Genomic DNA, 14796 nt, shown 5'->3' on the forward strand with positions numbered 1-14796 from the left:
TTATCTGGGGTTATGCTGAGAGATTTATGCAGGGGGTGACTGATGAGGATGTGCTGCCAAGAGAAGTTCTCTGTGTTTATGATTATTGCGTGTGCTGACTGAATGCCCGAGGTTGCGTTTTCAAGAACTGTGGCAGTTGTGCAAAGACAGACATAGTTTCTATGGTCTTCATACAATTGATGAAAGTGTTGTATGTAAATTAGCTTTAGAATATGAGTAATGGTTGGCTGAGTTATCACTGATTTCACAATGGTCTAGGTCTCTTCCCATGACATAGGTGTGCATTACTGAAACTACATTGCATGGGTATAATTCACAATAAAATGGCTTAAAAACCTAAACACTGGATCGTAACAGTCCACGAAACTCAGTGATGATTCTGCAAGATGATATTCTGAATAAAGAGAGCTTTCAATGATGCTAGTAGCTATTTCATTTATTTCACAGATTCAGACCGGTTAGACTTCAGGGTGAAACACAAAGTGACGTTACTAAAAATTTCTTATTTAGATTACTTGTTGCTCATGGCTCAGTAGTATTCCTGACTTTGCAGACTTGGATGTTTAAAAATAAGAGTAGTGATAGAGATGTAGCCGTGTTAGTCTGGTGTAGCTGAAACAAAATACAGGACTATGTAGCACTTTAAAGACTAACAAGATGGTTTATTAGATGATGAGCTTTCGTGGGCCAGACCCACTTCCTCAGATCAAATAATGGAAGAAAATAGTCACAACCATATATACCAAAGGATACAATTTAAAAAAAATGAACACACATGAAAAGGACAAATCACATTACAGAACAGAAGGGGGACGTGGGGGGGGGGGGGGGGAAGGAAGGCGAATGCCAGTGAGTTAATGATATTAGAGGTGGGGAAGGGGAAATGTCTGTGAGTAAATAGTATTAGAGGTGATAATTAGGGAAGCTATCTTTGTAATGTGTAAGATAGCTGGGGTCTTTGTTAAGACTACCCACCTGGAGAAATAAAAAAGCAAATTGAAAGAGCCAAACGAATACCTAGAAACCATCTACTACAAGACAGACCCAAGAAAACCAACAATAGAACACCACTTGTCATCACCTACAGCTCCCAACTTATACCTGTCCAACACATTATCAATAGATTACAGCCTATACTGGAACAGGACACTAAACTCCAAGAAGCTCTGGGAGACAGACCCATAGTCTCCTATAGACAACCACCTAACCTCAAGATGATTCTTACCAACAACCACAGGACATACCACACTAATACCAACCCTGGTACTTTCCCTTGCAACAAACCCCGCTGCCAGCTTTGTCCAAATATTCACTCTGCTGACACCATTATTGCGCCTAACCAAGTGAGTTACAAGATCAAGAATACATATTCCTGCGCCTCCAGAAATATAATCTATGCTATCATGTGCCGAAAGTGTCCGTCTGCTATGTACATTGGACAAACGTCTCAGATCCTTCGCCAAAGAATCAATGCCCACAAAACAGACATTAGACAGGATCACAAAGAAAAAACAGTTGCTTGTCATTTCAACCAGAAAGGACACAGTCTCAATGACCTGCTAACCTGCATCCTACTTCAGAAGACATTCAAATCTGCACTTGAAAGGGAATCCTCTGAACTGGCATTCATGCTAAAATTCGACACTCTCCGCACTGGACTTAACAAAGACCCCAGCTATCTTACCCATTACAAAGATAGCTTCCCCAATTATCACCTCTAATACTATTTACTCACAGACATTTCCCCTTCCCCACCTCTAATATCATTAACTCACTGGCATTCACCTTCCTTTCCCCCCCTCCCCACATCCCCCTTCTGTTCTGTAATGTGATTTGTCCTTTTCATGTGTGTTCATTTTTTTAAATTGTATCCTTTGATATATATGATTGTGACTATTTTCTTCCATTATTTGATCTGAGGAAGTGGGTCTGGCCCACGAAAGCTCATCATCTAATAAACCATCTTGTTAGTCTTTAAAGTGCTACATAGTCCTGTATTTTGTTTTAAAAATAAGAGTGACCTTGTGGGATTCACAGTATCTATCATTTTTCAAAAGAACATCTTGAAGATTCCAAGTTATGTTAAGGAACACACTCAAAATAAGCAATCCAGTTATAGTCCAGACGATGCAAGAAGTTATTGGAATGTCAAATTGTTAAATACCCAGCTGTTGCATCCTCTTTTTTCTCTTTGGTACAGTGCTATTTGCCACAATACAAAGCAGAATATCTTTTAGTTGGCAGAGACATTTTAGCTTAAATGATTTATTTAGATACTGGCCGACATTCAAGATCTAGATTGCACCCTGCTCATGACTCTACATTATATATACAGGCAGTCCCCGGGTTACGTACAAGATAGGGACTGTAGGTTTGTTCTTAAGTTGAATCTGTATGTAAGTCGGAACTGACGTCCAGATTCAGCCGCTGCTGAAACTGACCACCAGTTCTGACTTACATACAGATTCAACTTAAGAACCCCAGGCGTCCCCAAGTCAGCTGCTGCTGAAACTGATCAGCAGCTGATTCCAGGAAGCCCGGGGCAGAGCAACTCTGCCTCTGGCTTCCTGTAGTCAGCGTTGGTCAGTTTCAGCAGAAGCTGACTTGGGGACGCCTGGGGCAGAGCAGCTGGGGTGCTGCTGGGTTGCTCCAGTAGCGCCGCTCCTCGGTGCTACTGGACCAACCCAGCAGCACCCCATCTGCTCTGCCCCAGGAGTCCTGATTCAGCCGCTGCTGAAACTGACCAGCAGCTGCTGAATCAGGACTTGGGGCAGAGCTGCTGGGGTGCTGCCGGGTTGGTCCAGTAGTGCCCAGAGCGGCGATGCAGGACCAATCGGCAGCGCCCCAGCTGCTCTGCCCCAGGGTCCAAAACAAAAGCCTGGTCTGCTGGGGGTGGGGGGGCACACTAGCTGCGCCTCCCCCCCCCAGCAGACCAGGGACACGGGGAGCAGAGCCGCAGCGGTAGCGGGGTGCCGCGCCTCTGAGGCTTTGCTCTGGCAAAGTCTGAGGCGCAGGAACCCGCCGCGGCGGTTCCCCGCGCTTCTGAGGCTTTGCCAGAGCAGATCACAGGCAGACCACAGGCACCGGGACTGAAGCGGCAGCTGCGGCGGGTTCCCGCGCTTCTGAGGCTTTGCTCTGGCAAAGCCTCAGAAGCGCGGGAACCCGCCCGGTGCCCCTGGTCTGCTGGAGACGGTCTCCAGCAGACTAGGGGCACCGGAGCAGCTTACGAACGGGGCTTTCTCGCCCCGGAGCTCGCAGGTAGCAATCCGCCACCTCGACCTCCGGGGCGAGAAAGCCCCGTTCGTAAGTGCGGATCTGACGTAAGTCGGATCTGCGTAAGTCAGGGACTGCCTGTATTTGTGGGTGGGTCCTGCATTGCTTTTACCAGGGATATAAATTCATACACGTGGGTGAAAAGGAGGTTTGTGGTTAAGATAATAACAAGGGATACTAGAGATCGGGATAAAATTTCTGCTATCCCACAGATACTGTGTGATGTGGGGTAGGTAATTTAATCTCTGACTCAGTTTCCTTTGTGTACAATGCAGATAACAGTTCTTCCCAATCTCACTGGGGATATTGGTGCATTTAGAGCAGATCCTGTCCAGAAGAGAAGACTTGAGGTGAAAGCATTCAAATGACTGTGGACAACTTACAGCAGTGGTCTGCAACCTTTTTAAGCACACGATCACTTTTTGAATTTAAGTCCAATCCAGAATCTACCTCAAATCCAAATACCCTTGCCCCGCCTCCTTTGTGCTCCATCTCTGAGGTCCTGTCCCTGCTCACTCTATCCTACTTCCCTCCCTTTCACCAGGCAGGGGCAGAGGGTTGGGACACAGGCTCTGGTCTTGGGCTAAGGGATTTGGAGTATGAGAGGTGCTCTGAGCTAAGCCTGGGGCAGGGGTTTGGGATGCAGGTGGGGGTTTAGGGTGCAGGTTATGTAAAGGAGTTTGGGTCCAAGGGGCTCAGGGGTAGGGCATGGGCTTGGGATGTAAAAGGGGGTTCATGACTGGGGCAGGGGTTCGGAGCTGTCTCCAGCTGGACACTGCTTACCTCAGGTGGCTCCTGGGGGGTGGTGCAGTGGGGATAAGGCAGGCTCACCCCTACCCTTGCCCTGCCCACTCTCAAAAGCAGCCAGTAAACTCCCCCCGTCCCAAGCCCAGTTGTAATTCCCCTTCCATTCTGTGGAGATAGACTACAAGGTGGGGGGGGGGGCACCCTGACATCAGCAACCCCTCCTCTGCCTTCCCTGTTCTGCACCACAAGCAGGAGGCTCCCAGAGAGAGGCAGCTCCAAGGCAAAGGGCAGGAGGCGCGCAGCAGTATGGGGAAGGGCAGCTGAAGTACTGGCACTTGATCACCTCTTGGCCAAACCAGTCAGGATCACCTGTCAGTGGCTTCAAGATCTACTAGTAGATCCCAATCTACTGGTTGGTGACCGATGACTTAGAGGGTGCAGAAGATATTTGGATTTCTTAAAATGATTTATTTCAAAGTATTTGTCAACTACTGTTGACTATACCAAAGGACTTTAAAGCAGCGAATCAAGAGTAGGAAATAAGTGAAGAGGAATATCTAATAAAATGTAACTTTTAGAAGGATGCAATTATAGCTCTCTGAGACAAAGTGCTATTATCAGTTTGAATCTGACAGGTGACTGGCAGCTAAAATTATGATGACAGGAAATCTGTTTGACATAATGGATGGGATGTGAAAGTGCTCAGAAGGTTAAAGGAGGAGAGGAACTGGTTTGGGAAATTTCCTAATTAAAGATTTAAGAAAGTTTGAAAGGTACATTAAGTGACCGTTAAATACTGAGAAGAAGGAATACTGCACCATTCCTTGCATAAAGGCTGAGAGGAAGTTAGAAATAGGTCACACTGTCCAGACAAAGCACATGAGTCTCATTTGTTCTGCAACTCTGGGTGCCTTCCAATGTGTTGTACTGTAGCTCCCAGCCTGAGATGCTCACAGTCTGCAAGAAGCTTGCAGAGTACCCTCAGAAAGTATGTCTGCACAGCAAAGAGAAACGCCATGGTTGGCCTCTGCCTGCTGATGCAGGCTCATGGGACCAAGTTGTGGGGTGTTCCATTCCTGAGCAGACTTCTGGATTAGGGCTGAAGCCTGAGCTTTGGGATCCTCCCACCTTGCAGGGTCCTAGAGCTTGGCTGCAGCCTAAGCCCGGAAGCCCGCACAGCAATGGAACAGCCCTGCAGCTCAAGCCCTGTCTGCATGGTGTGCAGAAATGAACATGGCCCCAGCTGCTTTGAGTGGCAGGCAGGGAGCCTGCCCAAAGGTCCTAAGGTGGTAATCCTGTCCTGGCCAGAGCTTGCACATGATACCCCATGCTCTCTCTGCTCCAGGTCACAAACCAAAACCTTTGTACCCCTGCTTCTGCACCTGTACCCCCTCTCAGATGTTGAACCTCGATCCCCTGCCCTAGGTCACAATCCCTTTCCAGACCCTGTATCCCATCCTACACCATTTCTCCAGGTGTGAATCCCCTCCTGCCGCTCGCAGTCCTTCTGCCCCCAGTCTCCTAACCTGAGTTGCTTTCCGCACCCAACCTTCATCCCAGACTGCACATCTCTTCCATCAATAGCATGAAAGAGTATGGCTCTTGATCTCTTACCATATTCTTTGAGTGGTCCCCCATCAACAATTATTGCCCACCCCCCTCTAGCTGTACAACTAGGAAAAGCAGAAGTTTGAATTGAGGTTATTACTATTAGACACTTTTCTAGTGGTGTGCACAAGTGTGAAAAGGTAACTCAATTGAGCATTATGAATAACTAAATTTGACTGACTAATTCTGACAAAGACATCAAACATTTTGGACAATATGGATAATGTTAGTTTTATGAAGCCCATGCTGCTAGCTAAAATAAGAGGCTCTCCCACTCCATGATTATACAGCATGTATTTCAAATTTATAAATATCTATGTATCTTGCAGAACATGTCTAATTCATCTTCTAGTCATGGTGGGTTGCCATGAGATTTCCACTGAATCATAGGGAGTACATTTGGAAGGAGCTATTTTCAAACTTATTTTTCTTAAAGATAGCATGCTTTGCTTTGACCCTCAGATTTAATGTAAGTGTAATGGGGGGGGGGGGGCATATGTTTCACTGCAAAATTGGAGCCAATCTGTGTAAAATGGATTGAAGGCGTGCAGAGGGATAAGTCAGCTGCACTGTACAGCTTTCTCCTACCTTGTAACTATCAGTATCTCTTTCACACCAACATGTATGCCGGTATTTAGGGGCACGACCAGGTGGAGGTAGCAGTCATCTGGGAATGTGGTGGAGTGTGTCTGGGAACTGTATTTCTGAAGCCAATAAACCTTGGTATTTTTTGCTGCTGTAAGCAAATAATAGATGATACACCCCCTCCCCCACTTTACAGGTACTATCTCCAAGCCCTATGTGAAGGTGGAGTGTCATTGGAGCTTCATTTTAGAGAGCAGCACAATGATGTTCAGAGAAACTAAATTATTTGTGCAAAATCCACAAATCAGTGAGAGTGCTAAGAAGAAAACTTAGACTTGATTACTCCCCCGCCTTTGCAAGCTCCATTCGCAAGATCATTGGAGACAGTGGTGTGAACCAGTCAGCCAGGCCATTGCAATTTCTGTTCTACCAATGAGTGGACTATGAGGGAAAAGAGGGCAGGAAGAGGAAAAAAGTTCTGTGAAGTCTGTGGTGAAATAGAGAATGTAAATTTCTAGTCTGGTACAACTAAAATTAACATTAAAAATAAAGTTTAATATAAAACCAAGGCTTTAGAAATGAACACAGCAGCTCTGAAATACTGAAAGTTGGTGTCTGAGAGGCTCATGTTACTTCTGTTGGATTTCTGAAGTGTTGCATGGGGAGCCATAGACTGTTGCAAGGATTCCAACAGGAATGCCATGTGGATAAGTAAAAGAGAGAGATGTGTAAGGACAGTTCATTTGGACAAAAGGTACTAGTTTCTAGATACTTACTCTTTCAGGTCCTTTACATGTGCAGTTAATTTGCTACTATACTGAGACTTTATTTCTGGGCAATAAGATATTTCCCAAGTTCCTGACTTGTCACTGACAAGCAATTGTGGAAAATGCATTAGTAACAGGCTCTGGAAATCCATAGACTGATGTCAAGGATGAAAAGTTCTTGGCTTCACACAGTGAATGTACAACCTTCCTTTGCAAAGGAGTGAAAAATGAGGAGAGAAGTGGATATAATTTTCATTCGTCCCACTCCAGTTCTGCTCTCCTTGTGAGTTCAATATACGTTGAAGTGACTCTTCTCTAGATGTTATTACATGGTTACATACAGATATATCATTTGGTTAGTTAAAACTATCTTGTAAGCAGCACATGTCTACCTACATCCAGCCATTGTAGTAGGTAAACATTGGATCACTCTAATTATTTTATCTATCCTTAAACAAAAATCAGTTTTAATAGACGCGCTGTTCAGTATGATAAAACCAAAGATCACACCTCTTACCACATTATTGTGGTGATTTTTATCTGAATTATCCAATTCTTCCCTTCAGTAAATGAAAGCTACGCTGGGATTCACTTTTGTTGTTGTTCATGGCTGATTGCTTCTAATTTTTAGCTTTGCCTTTGTAAATGCTTCCTGATGTCCTGTAGGATTAAAACTATAACTCTGTTCAATGTTTGTCTCTCTTTCTTGGTAGGATGATGAAGTGGTTCTGCAGTGCACTGCAACTATTCACAAGGAACAACAGAAACTGTGTCTTGCTGCAGAAGGATTTGGCAACAGGCTCTGTTTTTTGGAATCCACTTCAAATTCTAAGGTATAACAAGCTGTCTGAATGTAGCACTATTTGTAATGTCATTAACAAAGCAGAAGACTTCTTGTTGGTACAACATTGCTTGCTGTGACATACAGTAAACAAGTTACCCAAAGGCATGGGCAAGTCAAATAAATCCCCAAATATATCACGAAGGATTTAATCCCTCATGACAGTTGCAGGCTGGATTAATTTGCAATATACTCTTGGGGTTACCCTTGAAGCTCAGCTGGCAGAGAACGCGCATCTCAGGACTTTGCTCCTTCCTGCAGTTCACCAGGGCATTCATTCGGTGTGCTGCAGGGCAAAGAAACTTTTTTAGTGTTGCCCTGAGGGTTGCCAGAGGGAATTTATCACATCAGTGGGTGTATGTGATATAAGAGGGATTTATTTTATGCCGTTGGCCTTGGGATAATTGTTTGAATCTCTTACATGACAAGGTGCACAATCTTGGTGCATATTAAATAGGTTATATCTAAGCTATGTAATGACTTTCTATAATATTTTACATAATATGGCAATGATGAGAAATATATTGATGACGGTTGCTGTCAACAAATCAGTGTTCACACATTGCGATACACTCATGTATAGTTGTGCAAGATTGAATCTCTCAGAAATTCAGAAGAGCCATTTCTAAGGGAGGACCTTGGAGAGCTGCTTTTAGTCTGTGTTTAACAAAGTTTTAGTGCTAGATATTAAGTAGCATGTGTTACCATTTTTATGTATATTTTTTTTCCAACTCAAGTATAAATGTTGAAGGAAGTAAAATCGCCAGAAGGAATTTTTGTCAACAAGGGTCTGCTTTTTACATTTTTATTTTGTTTTAGCCCACCAACAGTATCATTTTATCATTACAAATATTTCTTCCATACATTGCAGAGTAATGCTTTATTTTCCATGTCTCATCAGTCTGAATATATTATTCATCATAATAAATTTTTTATTGGTGTGTTAATGATTCATTATAATAGCAATGATCCAGATGAATTCATTCATGTTCTTCCATTTTAATTGAGTCTTTTTAATAAAAAAAAAATCCCCAACCTTCAGGATGGAAGAAATTGCACTGTTATCTTCTGCTCGGACCAGAAAATCTTGTTTATTTAATGAGTGAAATATCTTTTAATAATTTGGACAGTAAACCTCCAATCACATATAAAATGTTTTAACTGTGTATGAATATAATGTGTTAATTTCAAAGCAGTTCCAATTCTTCTTTGATAAGTCACCATCTACTCTACTAGCTTTGTAAGAGACATTCCTTGTTCTTAATTTTTCAAAGGCTAACAGACCCTAAAAGGAGTTCATCTAAAGTCAGTGGAGAAACAACAAGTTGAGAGACTAGTAGGATATATAATACAATAGCAATACAAAGCTGACTGGAGAAAGAGGAAAATGATAGAGACATTATGAACAGGCAAAAACACTGCTCTCATACTGTAATACTGAAATACGTACTGTTGTTTAGACAAGAGTATTTAAAAGACTTTTTTGGATACTGTAGACAGTTGTTTTGGTTTTGTTTGTACAGCACCCAGCACAATGGAGTGCTTGTTCATGACTGTGGTCTCTAATCACTACAGTAATATAAATAATAACAACACCTTTTGGGAGACTAGACAAGGTAGATTTTTAAAAAAAATTCTAGCTACCTTTATGAATATTTCCCTGTTGTGTTTTGTGTAGTGATGTACCATAGTGATGCAGTGATGTACCATATACTGGCAGCTTCTTGTGCAAGAATATTGTTCTTGCACAAAACCTTGCCGGGTGTCTATACTGCACACGTGTTCTTGTGCAAGTAAATGTATAGTACAGCGTCGAAAAACAGGGCTTCTTCCGGAAGAGTTATTCTTCTCCCCATGAGGAATAAGCTCTCTTGTGTAAGAGCTCTTGCGCAAGAGGGCAGTATAGACAGGCAACATGAATGTCTTACGCAAGAATCCCCTATGGCTAAAATGGCCATCAGAGCTTTCTTGTGCACGAGAGCATTCACACTGCCATAGACGCTCTTGCGCAAAAGATCAGTAGATCAGTGTTTAAATATGGGTCAGGAGGCTGCATTTGCGGTGTAAGGAAATACTTAGTTTGGAGTTGAAGTTTTGAGGCATGAGTCAGTGGGCTGAACTGCAGAATGGAGTAGTGCAGTGGGGTTAGACTGACTACATGACAGCAGGGATTGTACTGTAAAAGTCTATTTAGAGCTTAAGGTTGTGCTTTTGCACCTTTCATTCCATTTGTGCTTACAAGGCTTGTGTACCTCTAGAGACTGTAAAAAGTTTATATTACAAATGTAAAATATAAACTTTTTATAATCTCTAGAGAAGGATAAGCCTTGTAAGCACAAATGGAATGAAAGGTGCAAAAGCACAAAGTCTGAGAGGGGTAGCCATGTTAGGATGTGTCTAAATTACAGGGTTTTTTTTAAAAGTGGCTTTTTTCGAAAAATCTTCACCTGTGTCTACTCTGCTGCCACGTTCTTTTGAAATTAAATTGAAAGAACGTGGCAGTTTTTTTGACCAGGGAAAACCTCATTTTACGAGGAATGATGCCTTTTTTCGAAAGTGCTCTTTTGACAAAAGGTGTTATTTAACGCAAACAGTGCTTTTTACAAAGACAGCATCCAGGCTGCGTGGGTGCTTTTTCGAAAAAACGGCTCTTTTGAAAATACTGGTTGCAGTCTAGATGCTCTCTTTTGAAAGAGGCTTTTTCAAAAGATTCTTTCTAAAAAGCCTCTTTTGAAAGAGGCTTGTAGTCTAGACGTAGCCTTAATGTGTAACTTGCAAAAACTAGTAGTCCTGTAGCACCTTAGAGCAGGGGTTCTCAAACTTTGTGACACCACGACCCCCCTCTAAGTTGCTTGTGACCCCCCGGGGGGTTGGGACCCACAGTTTGAGAAATGTGGCCTTAGAGACTAACACAAATATATATAGCATCATGAGATTTCATGCTTAGGGTTGCCAGATGGTTTCAACAAAAATACCGGACACACTTGACAAGACATCACAATCTACATTACATCTTATTTAGAAAATACATTTATATTTTCTCAATTTGTTTCCCCGAACAGAAAGCTCAAATACTGGACTGTCTGGTTCAAAACTGGAGACCTGGCAACCCTATTCATGCTATCAAATGCTGGCAATGTCCAATGCCTCTCTGCCATGTATATTGGCCAAACTGGACAGACTCTATGACAAAGGTTAAATGGACCCAAGTCAGATATCAGAAATGGTAATGCACAAAAATCTAAAGGAGCATATTTTAACCTACCTGGGCACTCATTAATGGATTTAGATGTATCCATTCTTCTACAAAGGGATTTAAAAAAATGAACTACTGATTGAAACTTCAGAATTGGTCTTCATGTGCAAATTTGACACGGTTTCTCATGGCCTGAACAAAGACATGAACTGGATGGGCCATTATATTCAATATCCAGTGGACATCAAAAGCTAAATATGGGACACTTCCAACCACTCAATTAACCTTATTGGCACTGGCACTAGAACTGTCAGGTATTTCCCCCCCCCCCCCTTTCTCTCCCTTCTTTTTCTCTTATATATTGTGAGGTTTTCCCTTTTTTTCATCACTCTGCTCATCTGAGGAAGTGGGTGTTGCCCACAAAAATTCATGATAACATATATGTATTTTTGTTAGTCTCTAAGGTGCTATAGAACTACTCATTTTTTTTTTACTAGTCCTTCAGCTGCTCTTCAGAGTTTTACAGGAGGAAACAAAAAATGGGCAGACTGTTCTTGAATGTTGACCTTAATAAACAAGGATAAAATGATTCTTCTGACATCTAAACTATCTGGCTGTGTCTACACTGGCAAGTTATTCTGGAAAATCAGCCGCTTTTCCGGAAAAACTTGTCAGCTGTCTACACTGGCCCCTTGAATTTCCGGAAAAGCACTGACGATCTAATGTAAAATCATCAGTGCTTTTCCGGGAAAAACTATGCTGCTCCCATTCGGGCAAAAGTCTTTTTCTGGAAAACTGTTCTGGAAAAGGGCCAGTGTAGACAGCACAGTAGTGTTTTCCGCAAAAAAGCCCTGATCGCGAAAATGACGATCAGGGCTTTTTTGCGGAAAAGCGTGTCTAGATTGGCCACGGACGCTTTTCCGGAAAAAGTGCTTTTCCGGAAAAGCGTCCTGCCAATCTAGACGCGCTTTTCCGGAAATACTTTTAACGGAAAACCTTTTCCGTTAAAAGCATTTCCAGAAAATCATGCCAGTGTAGACGTAGCCTATAAGAATAGCCATACTGTGTCAGATCAAAGGTCCATCTAACCCAGTATCCTTTCTGCTGACCATGGCCAATACCAGATGCTCCAGAGGTAGTGAACAGAACAAGTAATCATCAAGTGATCCCTCTCCTGTCATCAATTTCCAGCCTCTGACAAACAGAGGCTAGGGATGCCATTCCTACCTATCCTGGCTAATAGTCATTGATGGACCCAACCTCCATAAATTTATCTTGTTCTTTTTTTAATGCTGTCAAAGTCCTGGTATTCACAAGATCTTATGACAAGGAGTTCCACAGGTTGACACTATGCTGCATAAAGGAAAAAAAACTTCCTTTTGTTTATTTTAAACCTGGTACCTATTAATTTCATTTGGTGATCCCTAGTTCTTATGGGAACAAGTAAATAACTTTTCCTTACTCACTTTCTCCATTCTGTCATTATTTTATAGACCTCTATCAAATTCCCCCTTGGTCTCCTCTTTTCTAAGCTGAAAAGTCCCAGTCTTTTTAATCTCTCACCATATGGGACCCATTTCAAAACCCTAATTGTTTTTGTTGCCCTTTTCTGAACCTTTTCCAGAGTTAAGATATATTATTTGTGATAAGGCAGCCACATCTGTATTCAGGATGTGAGCATACTATGGATTTATACTGAATCAATAAGATATTCTCTGTCTTTTTCTCTATCCCTTTAAATTATTCCTAACATACTGTTTGCTTTTTTGACTGCTGCTGCACATTGAACAGATGTTTTCAGAGAATTATCCACAATGATCCGAAGATCCCTCTCTTGAGTGGTTATAAATTAGTCCCCATCATTTTGTATGTATAATTGAGATTATTTTTTCCAGTGCGTGTTACTTTGCATGTATCAACATTAAAATCAAACATTAAAGTCATTTGGCACTTTGTTGCCTAGTCACCTAGTTTTGTAGGCTTGAAAGTTTCATCATAAGGCACAACCCTGTTTGTTTATTTTTGTTTTGAAGGTCAATTCGTTGCTAAGAAACTTTTATGGTGTAGGAGCTTGTAGAAATGTTTCTAAACTTTGGCAAAAAAATGTACACTTTTTTTGGAGAGCAGAGGATATTTTTAACTAGCTCTATTCCTTGTGTGGAAAACTCAGACCCTAATTAGCCTTTATAGAATGAAGGGACACTTAATCCAGTTCTGTTCTTTTGTTTTGAAAACTAGATAATTATTTGTATATTCAGATCTCCCTGATATGGGAAAAAACTTTATCAAGAACTACGCTTTCTAAAGCAAATAATTCTTCTTAAGATCTAAATGCAGGGCACTGGAGTAGTCCTTGCCAGTATTAGCCTTCCAAAATATTTTTCATTTAAAATTTGGTACTCATTTTCCTCTTCCCAGATATAGAATTACAGTAGTCCGGACTGTCAGATATGAAAAAATTAGCCCTCCACTAGTACTTGATTTGAATTTTGATGTCTCATCAACCACTGTGGCTAGAAATGTCTGCTTTATATCACTGGAGAATTAAGAATCTCTCTTTCCTAATGACATAAGTGATTTTTAATTCTTGCTGGCAGGTAGTGAGATATCAGACTGTAAATCATAAGAAGAGCTTCTATTATCTTTTTAAAGACTATTTGCAGTTTTTCTATTCCTCTGTGCCCTCTGCATTTTGGACTTGTGAAGTGAATGTCCTGGCTTTTAAAAGAGTGATGATATATAACAATAGTCTCAAATTTTAAAAACCTACAAAAACATTCCCAAACTAGGTATTTAAAACAGGATGATATGGAGTGAAGGTTCTATGGCACTTGTTCAGGTAACATTTGCAACCCTCTAATGGTGACTCCACTATCTTGGTCACCCCAAAGTCATTAGTGAAAGCAGAATTTTTTACTTTCTTAATTTTTGCGGGGGATAGTGCGTGAGAGTCTCCTCAGTTTTTCGTTGATTTAATGGATAGGTTGGGGACTGTGTGATTGTCAGACTTTGAGTGCATTGGACCGCAGCCAATACCCACTGAAATTTATTTCAGAGAGCTGGGTCTGTGACAAAGGGCTTAATTTTGCTTTTACTGAAGCCAATAACAAATGCAGAATTGATTTCCTTGGGAGCATGTCCAGGCCCAGAGTATTTCCTTCTCTCTATTTGAAACTGACCAGCAGCGGCTGAATCAGGACGCCTGGGGCAGAGCAGCTGGGGTGCTGCTGGGTTGGTCCGGAGCGGCGCTGCGGGACCAACCCGGCAGCGCCCCAGCTGCTCTACCCCAGGGGTAGGCAAGAAAAGCCTGGTCTGCTGGGGGGGGAGGGGGGCACTAGCTGCACCTCCCCCCCCAGCAGACCAGGGAGACAGGGGTGGCGGGACCGCCCAAGTCCTCCACGGCTTTGCTCCATCTCCCTGGTCTGCTGACCAGGGAGACGGGGAGCAAAGCCGTGGAGCATGCCCGCAGCGGGACAGCCCAAGCACGCCTGGGCTGTCCCGCTGCGGGCGTGCTCCAAGGCTTTGCTCCCCGTCTCACTGCAGACCAGGGAGACGGGGAGCAGTTTTTCTCGCCCCGGAGGACGGGGGCGGCACATCTGGGCGTCCTGCCGCTCCCGTCCTCCGGGGCGAGAAAAGCCCCGTTCGTAACTGCGGATCTGACAAAAGTCGGATCCGCGTAACTCGGGGACTGCCTGTACCATAATTATTTTATATGGTAGCTCAGTCACTCCCCCAATACAAGATTCAGTGATGTGTATAATTACTGAATGGCAACTGTC

The 14796-nt window shown here is 42.7% G+C and overlaps 1 protein-coding gene across 1 annotated transcript in view; it reads left to right on the forward strand.

Annotated features, from left to right (window-relative positions):
* Positions 1–14796, forward strand: part of RYR2 (ryanodine receptor 2) — a 648519-nt gene that overhangs the window by 163978 nt on the left and 469745 nt on the right. The window contains exon 3 of the mRNA XM_075924816.1: positions 7694–7813. Within this exon, the coding sequence (XP_075780931.1) occupies positions 7694–7813 (120 nt within the window). The remainder of the gene's footprint in view (positions 1–7693; positions 7814–14796) is intronic.

This window comes from Pelodiscus sinensis, chromosome 3, assembly GCF_049634645.1.
Source record: "Pelodiscus sinensis isolate JC-2024 chromosome 3, ASM4963464v1, whole genome shotgun sequence".
Classification (NCBI taxonomy): Eukaryota; Metazoa; Chordata; order Testudines; family Trionychidae; genus Pelodiscus; species Pelodiscus sinensis.